This window comes from Haliotis asinina, chromosome 4 (genome assembly GCF_037392515.1).
Source record: "Haliotis asinina isolate JCU_RB_2024 chromosome 4, JCU_Hal_asi_v2, whole genome shotgun sequence".
In the NCBI taxonomy this organism is placed as follows: Eukaryota; Metazoa; Mollusca; class Gastropoda; order Lepetellida; family Haliotidae; genus Haliotis; species Haliotis asinina.
The window spans coordinates 18763794-18776375 of NC_090283.1; the positions used below are offsets into that span (position 1 = coordinate 18763794).

Below are 12582 nucleotides of genomic sequence, written 5' to 3' on the forward strand. Positions count from 1 at the left end.
TTGCTATCATGAACAAGCAGAAAACGCTCGCTCACAATTACGGACAATCGAGAAACGTTATTGAAGCGTCTGTAAAATACCTAAAAAAATCCAGTGTCAGCTTCGACTACGCTACGTTACCGAGTGCCGTGTTGTAGCTGACTGTGTTTCTTATAGAGGAAATACATTGTTATACAACAATGAGAAAGCAAATTCTCTGCGATAATTCTGTATTAATGCAAAGTCGGAATCTTTTTACATTTTCAAAACAGGAGGAATTGTTACTCTTGGTTCCTGTTGTCGTGCCCTGTTAAAGTGAGGCAATTTTTCCCCAGAAGCAATATTGCATACCTTGGTTATGATGCCACCGTTTGACATTATATTCAGGGTGGCATTATAACCAGGTAGGACAGTTAAAGGCCCAAACAAGGTGCTTGAGCTGATGTCTCGTATAACGAGCCCTGAATGACTGGATAATTCCAGCATTGAAGGGCTACAGTTGACTTGTATATTGCTGCTATATACATATAGAGAATACATGTGTTATTCGCCATGTAATCTACAGCTATCAGTACGCATAGTAAATCTCACAGTTCTCAACTGGGAAGATGTCTTGTTAGTCACGTGACTTCAACTATACTTTTGGTCATTTCACCGACCATACTGGTGCAATCTCCATATACTGTAGGAAAAGTGTATTTGTTTCTGATAACATTTTTCATAACAGAACCAGGGTGATTTATTATTATACAGCACAGTTATGACTAATCCGCACTTGACAAACTCATGAGATCATATATCCTGCCATCCATCCCTAAACACACACGGACGCACATACAAACACACGCGTATTACTCGCCTGCACTGACGCGCCATGCATTACTTACTGCTTTGCATCGTATCCCACTTGCGTAGATCGATGTTCATGCTGTTGATACCTGGCCTGTCTCGTTTATTTACAGACCACCGTCATATAACTGGAATATTGCTGAGTACGGCTTAAAACTAATCTCACTCATTCGTTCCTTGGACTCATTTGGGGGAAAGCAGTTAAATGCCCCAAAAGTAAAGCAAGTAGAAGAGAGACTGATGTGAAATATGCTGAAATGAGGATTACTTATTATATGAGGAATAAGTGCGGATTATTTTGAGTAGGTGCATGAGAGTGAATGTTGTTTTATGTCGCTGGCGTGAGCCCAGCGCGGTACGTGATTCAACGAACTGGTTGATAGCATGGTCTCCAACCGACGGCAGAGGAAAGTCCCTCCGGTACTCCGATTCCCACTGAACGCTTACTAGGGTACACCCAGCACAGATATATCAGTGAATAATAGCATGAGCACCGAAACGTATCAGCATGATAGGAATACACAGTTCCCCACGTACTGAGAGTCCCACTGAACGCTCACTAGGCTATATCTAGCACAGATATGCCAGTGGTTGATGGAATGAGTACCGACACACAGAAGCAGGATGGGGCAACACAATCCCACAGGTGCTCCAATTTCCACTGATAGCATGGTTGACAGCGTGATAACGACACACACCCGCAGGATGGGAAAACACACTACTCAGGTCACGTCTAAATGTCCACTTGGGTACAATAAGAAGACTCAAAGCAGATATTTCTTATTTTATTATTTGTAGCAAAATGTACATACACGTTATTTGCAAAACAGTCACCATAGATCTGACAAACTCAATGAAGCGTCAAAACAATGTGTTCACCTACATTTTGAAAATGTACAACCGTAAATACAATACGCCTCTTAAGTGTTTCTGAACAAAATCAATTTTACTAATTTGAACGTAAACTCTCATCTAAAACATAAACCTATGAATTAACACATGATCATAGCAGACACAGGTGACAGTTTCAGTATCAAACTCTAAAGTTTCTTAAACAAAATGAAACAAGATATTTGACAGTAGTAGATCAATTTTTATTAGATTAGAACAAATTAGATTTGTTTCGAACAAGATCGCCGAGCAAAGGATAGAAGCTGCTATCATGAAACCCTTTCTTCAGTACAAGTTTTCAAATGTGGCTACCTACAAGAGTATCACATAAGACAACTCTAGAAGTGGTGCTTAATATATTAATAGTTTGACACTTAAAGGACAGCTTGATCATGAACTATACTACTCGACTTTTCACAAGAATAAAACAGCTTTCAATTATACACAATCCTGACTCTGATAATATAGTATATTTGTATAGAATGACACCTCTCATTTCCCTATTCAAAGCAGAGTAGTATATTTGCGTCTGTTATCGGTACTGTCGGGGCGGTAAATCATCTTTACACCGGCTAAACTTCAGTACACAAAACGTATATGCTTGAAGTTAAATACGAGTACATATATCTACCAAATGTGTCACCTGGATGTGCATTTGCACTTGGCGCCTAAGCATTTACGAATTTGAACCCATTGAAATCAATTTGATAAAACATAAAAATAAATTTAAAAATAAATACATCTAAACAAAATCCATTACAATCTATTTAACAAGATGTAACAAACGCATTGAAAACACCAACTGACGTAAAAACTCATAAAACATTCGACAGAACATTCGTAAAAGAAATAGATTACAATAATAATTATTATGACTCCTTTACTTTTAAACGTTTCCTTACAATCATATTTTCGATCTAATATAGTGATACATGTGTTTGTTCATCTAAGTATACAATGATCATTTGTAAGTTATAAGAAATATACAGTCTACCTAACGACTGGTATTTTACCCAATAATAGAGACCTGTCGAACCTGGTATGTTTTAACTGACACTATCTTCGTCCTCATACTCTTTCAATCGGCTCACCTCAGTAATAAGATACGGAAAGAGCCGACGCGATCCAAATGTGTGTTAACTCATGCATGGTCATAGTGTTGGTGAAAGTTCCACCCTGTGTGGTTATAAATAGAACATCCATTATACATGCATACGATGAAAGCACATGAAAGTAACGGTAATCAAGATACCCTCTTACGAAAAATGTTTAACAAATAAAACTACTGACCAATAGTCATTCTTATCGTACGGAATATATACATAGAACCACATGTATAATATCGATGTAGTAAATAGATACCCCTTTGGTTATACATTTTCACATTGACTTCTATATACCAAGGCCAGAGAACCTGGGGTGATTTAAATTTCTTCATTGACAAACGTGTAATGAAGATTTCAGGAACAGACTTTTTATGAATGTCAACTTCTTATTATGAGGAACATAACGTTTCGGAGTATATCGTAACTCCTTCATCAGGTGAATGAACCTGAAAAGTTCTCAACTTCTTTATTATGAGGAACACAGCGTGTAGGAGTAAATTGTAAGTCCTTCATCAGGTGAATGAACCTGAAACGATGTCAACTTCTTTATTATGAGGAGCACAGCGCTTGGGAGTATATCATAACTCGTTCATCAGGTGAATGAACCTGAAAAGATGTCAACTTCTTTATTATGAGGAGAATGAACCCGATGAAGGAGTAAGAACATACTAAGAAACGTTCCTCATAATTAAAAAGAAGTTTACATACTTAATATTCTCTTCTGTGTGTGTATGACTTCTAAATGGTATCTACAGGTCTGACAATGAAGACTTAGTCTGAACTGTCATCGTACTTCGTACATCGTTTGCATGTTAATGGAGGCTGAGAACAAAAACAGAAATTGTTTTGCAGTGATGCATTTGATAATGCTGTCATGCTTATTTTTTGGACCTGAAGTCAAAAGCATTTCAGCATATTAAACCTGGTAACGTTTTGGTTGTTTTTGTCAATTCCAACTTTCAAAAGTATACTTTGTTATGTCCGACAGATTTTACGACTTTGTGACATACCGCTTGTCCAAATGGCCCTGGTATTTAAATGGTGTCTTCATGCACTGAAGAAAAAATGATAATCATACATGTTTTATTATTTCTGTATCCTTTAAACCGTTCACAGTCGACAAAAACATATATTTCAATTTGTGTACAAAAAACAAATCAGATTTCACATGTTCACATTTATATAATCAATAATTGTATTCTTAATTCTTCGGTAACCATTTTCGTTACATAACGCGTTTTTTACCTTATCACAACACAATGTATAAAAGCAATGCCACAAATACGTTTGCTGTCGAATATATCAGAAAAGGTCGACAAACGAAAGTATACCTTTGAAAGTTGGATAAAAACAATTACAAACGCATATATTTTCCTTTTCTCGTCGATTTATTTTCCCTACAATACGACGTTTATAGGTTAGTCATTGTATATTTACAAAAAGCGAGAGATTGTTTTCATAGCTACTTTGCCGTTTACACCAAATGGAGTCTATTTCAAAAGACTGTCAAAACTGGGTGGTATTTTTTCACTGCCATTTACATCTAGAAATCAGTTGCGCCACACCAGCGTTTATTCATTTACAAGTGTTTGTCCTTTGTTGATCGAAAATGAAAATGAAATGATCCTTTATGTTTCAAACACATTGTATAATAAAGCAGATACTGACAAAGACACTGCTATGTAAAATGACATAGCAGAATTTTATTTTACATACATGGGGAGCATACTTTGGCAGTGATGGCATGTTCACATAGTGAATTTACAAAACTATTGTACATACTATAAGAAGATCGGTATATCCCGTATCATAGTGTTTTTGTTCATCATAAACCATTATCTATGACTCAAAAACCTACATTAAACATGGGACTAAACCACATGATATTAAATGATTGATTTTGCATAACGTTTTAAAAAATCAATGATTTAATAACACCTCGTTTTTAAAATGATACTTCAATTATTTTTACTTATTATAAAGATTATGTCTGATGTCGCTGTCTGCTTGTTTCAAAATTGCATCAAATATGAAATTGAATCACACGGTATAGATGATCAGTTTTTCATAAGTTATATTTATGTAAACTTTTGTCTCAATTAATCATTTGTGGTTATTATAATATTATGTGTGACTTCAGTGTCGGCATCTAACAAACCTACTTGAAACATTTTCATGATTTGTAAAACATAAAATGGAGCCAATCGTTAACAAAATACTGAATTTTTTTTTTAAAAAAAACCCCAACTAACATTCCATTTTAAATCTTTTATATTCATAGATTATTTTTCGTTGAAACTGAAGAAAGTCCAGGATAGTTCAATACTATGCTGAAACTACTTACGACACATCCTTCGGTTTCGATTTACATTCAGTTTTCGACAAATATAATTATTAATATTCAATATACTTTGTAAAGTGTGTTCCACGATTTCACAGCAAACACTACCATCAAAGTATGTACTGAGGTATATGTAACAACCTATTTCTCTGTGTGCATGAAGTAAAATATGCAATAAAAAACTTTTCTTCTGTGGGACACGTTTCACAATTTTCACGATTCACAATCACTACATTGCCAAACACAACACATGCTTTCAATGAATATGGAAAAAAGTAAGTTTGGAAGAAAGTTAAAGAAAGACATCGAGCGGTATCAAACGACGGTAACATATAAAATATCACGTGATATAAACACGTGGTATCGGATTACCCGTTTTCACAGGACACCGATGTTCTTACAATCACTATAGCATTTTGACTTATGGGTAGAATCAATGATCCTAAAAAGCACAATATTATAAGCCTATTTTTTGGATTAAGCAGCGATTCGAATGAGCGCTTGATAATTACCTTTAAATGAATATTTGTCTAAAATATATCTACTCGAAAGGATGAGAGATGATCAGCATTTTATGGCGCAGTGCATTTAAATTCCCAAAAAGAAGGTATGCCTATGCATTTAAATCCCCCAAAAGAAGGTATGCCTTAAAAGAAGGTATGCCTTGTTTTAATACATTACATCTTCTCGATAAACGATTGAATTATCAACGACGATGTTTCCTTCAAGTCGTTCGAGTAGTATACTCCCATCTTACAGCAATATAACATCTCGCATCCTTCCCTGTGACATTATCAGAATATAAAAGGGTTGCAGCAATTTACATGGCACCAGAGCATTCAGTTATCATTGAATCACTGTTATAGCGACAAACACACTTCTCTGACGCAATACTATATATGCAAACCGCCGTATAAAAAGGATACAATATGGTTGTCGTGTATGTCACAACAGCCTAAATGTTAATAAATGCATTTGTGTACATATTCGATGTCTGCATTGCTGACCCGAAACTGGTTCAGCAAAATGTCATGGCCGCCATAATGAATTTCAGCTGTGAACAATGTATTTTAAAAATACTAAAACATACAGAGGTGAGAGCCTTGTAAAACAGTTCGTGTGATTAAACATATCATCGTAATGTATGTGATGTGATGTGATGAATATACTCAGCAGAAAAATTAACGTTATGCACACTTTGATCATTAGTTTTGTATATGTATGAAGTTACTTGGCATTCATTTCGTATAGACAGTAGTTCACGCATTTGGGCTGATCCCAGCAATCTCATACTACTGTATTAAACCATGCCATTTTATGCACTGAAATTTGCATTTAAACCTAAAGGTGACAGTACAGTTCTATTTAATTGTTCCTGATTACTCATTTATTACACATGAAAGCACTTTGAAGCTATGTGTCTTCTGAAATGCCATGGCAGTTTCTCCCAACATGATGAAAACTTTTAAAACTTCTTAAATTACAAAAGTTCGGTCCTTAATCAGAAACGCATGGCGAAGAAAATGTTTAACTTTGAATGACATCCTTTAGACGCAGATTAGATAAACATGTTTCTGACTTCGCAACTCGGATGAGGTGAGTTCGCTATTGAGTAAATAAATCATCATGTCAGATCGGCTTTCTATCATATTCTAAACACATGGGAAATGTTTATACAGATCGCAGTATTGCATTTGATATAAATCAGTGTATTTCAAGGTCCGTTGTCAACGGTGTGTCTATGAACTTACATAACAGAGGAACTGGTAGACGCGTGTGCGTGAACCAGTTGATTCCCTTTCGATCAGTTGACGAACCCGAGTTCTCCTCCTTATATATAGAACTAGCAATATACAATTAGAAACGTTTCTTCCAATATACATTCATATAAACCATCTTTGTTAACACACTATATATTTTGAAAAATGTACAAGTTCCTTTGATCGTCTGCTCAGAAAGCGCCGATGCAAATAAAAGTTTATAAGTTTTTCTTTCCAAAGGGTAGAATATCCATCAAACGTTATCACGGATACAAGCAGAAAGAAGGTCAAACTTGCCAAATGCGAACATTTGAACCACGCATGTTCGTTTTACAAGGGATCGTCTTGCAAGTCGTGGTGCTGGCAGTTTCTCATGAAGCGTCCATGTTTGGTTAGCATCAGTGATGAGTCGACTATCCACGAGTGTTCAACTGTCGCTGTACCATCCCGACATGAGCGCGTGGTATCTGACGCCAAGTTTCTTTGGTTACGTTTAGAACCACGTGGATGGCTTGGTAAGGTATAGAATATCTGTTTCAGAAATGCACCGAATTCAATGTACGTTGAGTTGCACTATCAACAGTCAACACACTATATGCATATTTACATAGTGGCAACCCTACTGAAAAACGTCAGCGCACTGAACACCAAGATGTGTTTTCCGAATTCCAGAAGGACTCTCACATTCGGAGGATATGTTCCAGGTCCAAGGTACGGACAGTGTACCCTACTTGGAAGAGTCTTGTGAAAACATTACTGTGTTTTTTCACTTTGTTGTCTACCTGCATCTGCTCAGCTCGAGTGTTTTGTGGCACGTTTTGCACTTGACATAACAACACCAGTAGTACTTGCATTCACACCTTTCCACGACCTCCATAGTGAAACTGTGGAAGCCTCTGCCACAGCACATGGAGTCACAGCCGCCGGATTCGTAGCTTCTGTCGTCACAGAACCTGAAATAACAAGAAATCAACTTTAGTTCTTCCTTGAAATATGAGATAGTAAATCAGGTGATTGCGATAGATCCAACGCCTTGGGTAAGACCCTGGCGCAAAGTCTTTGAATTATCAGGGAAACCCATGAACAGATGCCTTAGTAATCCAGGGATTCCTTTCAGAAACTACTAAGGTGATCCTCACTAAGTCACTAAGGTAACATTAGTGCAGTGTTAAAGAATGGGTGTTAAGGTAACCTTGGTAAAGGGTGCTTCGTGGAATGACCGCTTGTAGAACCATAGGGTAGATGATTCAAAGAACCACCACACTTATGATAAGATGTTAGAGACAAGCCTAGGGAAATTTGCTTCAGTGAATCTTAGAGTTAAAATGGCACAAAACATTGTAAGCAGATGGCACAGAGGGAATTTGGTTTATGGGAATATGGTCCTAGATTTGATTGTACTTCGGTTACCGTTGCCAAAAGAGACGACTAACGGGATCGGGTTGTCAGGCTCGCTGGCTTGGCTGACATCGGTTCCCAATTTGGTAGATTGATGCTCATGCTGTTGATCACGCTGGTCCAGACTCAATTATTGACAGACCGTATAGCTGGACTATTACTGAGTCCGACGTGTCACATCATGCGAATAATCACTGGATCACATGGTACAGGTAGTCTTTGGGTCACATGGACAGATAACCATGTGATCAGCTGACACAGATACAAACTTTTTTGACAGTTCTACAGCTTTATCTCATGAATACAAGGATCCATAACAATTTCAATATGATCTGAAGCACTCTATCCAAAGACACCACAACAAGCAGGCTGGTAGTAGCTATCCCTGTATGTTTCCTATCGCTGCGTCAAGTACACATAAAACTCTCCGTATTATCAAGCAATGAAATAACGAAGGACGGACCGATTCTCTGGCACAAAAAGGAGCTCCGTTTCCTGACAAATAATTCTTTCAACACTGTTTTGTGCAACATGTTAAAATGAGCCCATTTGAAAGAAGTGTCCACACCTAGGTCACCAATGACTGACGTCAAGTTCGTTACAAAATATACTTAGAACAAAGGAAACGCAACACTGTCTTTTTCTCGTCAAGTCTATAAATAAAAGACATGAACATGACCGTTTACTTTTATGAGATTTCATCTTGTCGAAACTTGCCATTGCTGTTCGGTATACGAAGACATATGCATATCTACCCGATAATAGACAAGATAGAACACATACACTCAGTATGAGCTTATGGGGTGCCATGAAGTCGAAGCTCCATAAACACAAGCCGTTGATTATTCGGATTCTGAAGGTACTATATCTTCTCTAGCGTTGATAGTGTAATACTAAGCTGCGCGAATCTCCTCCGTATCAAACATTACTGTCACTGTGAAAATCCTGGCAGCGGACCGATGTTGAATACTGCAACCTAACATGGTATATACACCACCTGCTTTCTGTCACAAATTTCTACCACGTACACTGCATTACCGTCTTCACAAAGAGTAGACAGCTAGAGCTCATATGATACGAAATGGAATGAATGTTGTTCTATGAAAGAGTCTGTATATCGGGTATATGACAGCGGCTTGTTCACAATGCTAATGTGGGTGTTGGTATGGGTCCGTTTCGGGCATTAGTAATGGTCCAGTAATATACTGAACAGCACAAGAACGCAATGTCGAAGAAAAATAAAATCTCATAAAAGTAATCGTTCATGCTTATGTCTTCTATTTAAGCACTTGACAAAAAGCCACATTTTATTTTTACTGTTCAGTATATCACATCATGACGGCTGGGGCTAAATTGGAGAAAGAAGTACCAAAATGCTCCTTGAAAAAGGTTATTAATATGGACAAATAGTGCCGTCCTGATTTTAGAAGGAAAGATGTTCAAAGTACCGAGCTGGATAGTCCATAAAAATAAGATGCCATGACCTGTTGCTTGCTTTACAGGACAAGGAGACAACAGAATGGTCATGTGGTTAAAGCGCAAGGGCAAGTTTTAGTACAAACATTGTTGCAGTTCGTGAAGTCATTTTAGGTGTGTCCAGAGTGACTACAGAAATATTGTTGTGACGCTACATTTATCCTCCCACAGGTAAATTTGCCACTGCAAGAATACCTTAATCTAGCTGTGTTTAGAATACAGAACACTTACATGCCATTTTAAATGTAGGGGATACTGGATGTACAAGATTGATGAAATGCATATGATGAAGTCAAGGAGGAAACAGATGATGAAGAGAAATTAAGGCAAAACATGACAATATATTTCATTCCTTTGGAAATGTTTCATCTGTATGGAATTTACCTTTTCACATACGCATTGGCACCGTCTAGTGGTGTGCTCGCAAAATGGAATATCCCCTACGTTTTTTGAATGGTATATTTTCAATGAAGCGGTTCACCAGATATTCCGGGGGTCGACAAAAAAATCAACTTATTGGAATGTAATGATAAAACCAATTACAGCACATTTGAACACGCGGCTGTTTCGTAATAGTATTGAAAATACAATTCCACAGCAATAAAAGGAAGAAATTCTCTGAAGCGTTCTTTCTCCTTGCCTTTATTTATTAGTACAAGGGAGGCCATAGCGAGTATCCTCGTAACGCGAGTGATCTAAGATGACGCACATTTGCAGAAAATGAGTCTTGTTTCCGTCACTTGGACAATTTATGACTGGCTCTATCGCATGTTTACGACGCCGGCATATGTTGTGTCTGGCAAAGCGATATTTAGGACTGCACACAGTCTAGAAGGTCTGCGGAATACACCTATGGGAGCGTTTCTCTCTAGCTAGTGTTGGAGCTGTTTATTGTATTATAGCTTTGATATTATTATTGGGGTGAACCTGATATCACTGAATAGAAGACATTACTTACCGCGGTAACCTTAAGTAAAAATGGCACCGCTGTGTGACAGTGTTCAAACCCCAATAGCTTATTCAGTGTAGGGAGAGGGGAAGGGGGAGAAGAGGAGGGATAAGAGGGAGGGAGAGGGAGAGAAAAGAGACATAGAGTGGGCAGGGGAGACAGAGAGACGGACAGAGTTAGACAGGGAGAGGTAGGTAGAGGGAGGGAGAGAGAGGAGAGAATAAAGATAGAGATAGAGAGTTTAGTTTGATGTAGATGGACATCGAATCATGCTAAATCATAGGGAGGAGCAGGGAGTAAGTGAGAGATAATCTTCATTACTTAAAGGTCAGGATCATTGACATATTTGATCTGGGCATACTGCACATTCAAGCCTTTGATCGTGGACTCTCGGACAGGAGGGCCAACCACTCCAGACAACAATATTGAGGATAAGTATTGCAAGCTATGTCACCTGGAAAGAAGGGAAGAGATCAGAGAGGTACACTAACCTTCCGTGTGTTCCTATTGAGCCTGTCTTTTCGTCCGGACTGCAATAATCTGGAGACTTTGTATAATATATGAGTTGATCGTCCCGAATGTCTCTGATGTTTTTCCTAATAGGAACTAGCACTTTCATTTTCTTTTTTCTTTTCCTCCTGACTTCCACCGCTAGAGCGTAACGGTCTTTCAATGATGCCCCAATGGTCTCGAAATCTGTCAATGCTTTCCAGCAAGTCTTTATTGAACACGATCCCGACACGCCGTGACACTTGCAGGCTGTTATCAGACTCTCTGTCACCACCTGAAACATAAGTCACGTATTAAGACTGAACGTACAATATATCATGTGAACAGTATACCTGTATAAACTTAACGACTAAGGGATCTCAGTAAACTTCACGACAGGAATTTCGAAGATCGTACAGAAACTTCACGGCCAGACAATCTATATACACTTCAAGCAGAAGATCTACATAAACATCACAGTTGGGAGATCTATAAACACTTAAGGTCGGCGGATCTGCATACACTTTATGACTGGAACGTCTACATAATCTTCATGCTGGAAGATCTACATAAAATTGAGGCCGGACGATCTATATAAACTTCAGACCGGAAGATCTACATTAACTCCAGGCTGAAAATCAAAATAAACTTCAGACAGGAAGATCGAAACAAACTTCAGGGTGGAAGATCTACATTAACTTCAATACCAGAAGACAAGCAGACCAGAAGATCTCCATACACTTCAGACCGGAAGATCTACCTGAAGTTTAGGCCGGAAGATCTCCCTAAACGTAACCACCAGGATATCAACAGAACCTACACCACACAGATCAACATAAACACGCCAGGTAGATCTACATTTATCACACTAAGAATCAGCTATATTAGGTAGATCAGCCTGGTATATCAACATAAACAAATCAGGGTGGCTTTACAAACCCCCCCCCCCCCCCCCCCCCCGAAAATAAATAAATATAAATAAGTAAAAATACAATCAAGCGAAAGACACCAAGTAGATCAATATGCACCACTCTAGGTAGATCAACATAAAGTAACCCAAGTGGATCGATATAAACTCCACCAAGTAGATTGACATAAATACACCAGGTCGATCTATATGAGGCACACCAGGTAGATCAACATAAACCACACCTGGTAGATGAACATAAACTCACCAGGTAGATCAATATAAAGTAAAACAGGTAGATCGACATAAACCACACCAGGTAGGTCTGCGTAAAAGACACCAGGTAGACCAACATAAACAACACCAGGTAGATCAACATAAACTACCTCAGGTAGATCAAAATGAACCACACAAGGTAGTTCTGCACACACCACACC

General features: G+C 38.1%; 1 protein-coding gene across 2 annotated transcripts in view; it reads right to left on the bottom strand.

Moving 5' to 3' along the window:
• Positions 1-3893: 3893 nt before the first annotated feature.
• Positions 3894-12582, bottom strand: part of LOC137281348 (protein Wnt-11b-2-like) — a 138053-nt gene continuing 129364 nt past the window's right edge. For both annotated transcript variants that reach the window (XM_067812523.1, XM_067812524.1), the window contains 2 exons: positions 11241-11533; positions 3894-7879 (listed from right to left, as the gene is read on the bottom strand). In XM_067812523.1, coding sequence (XP_067668624.1) covers positions 7705-7879; positions 11241-11533 — 468 coding nt within the window. In that variant the 3' untranslated portion in view covers positions 3894-7704. The remainder of the gene's footprint in view (positions 7880-11240; positions 11534-12582) is intronic.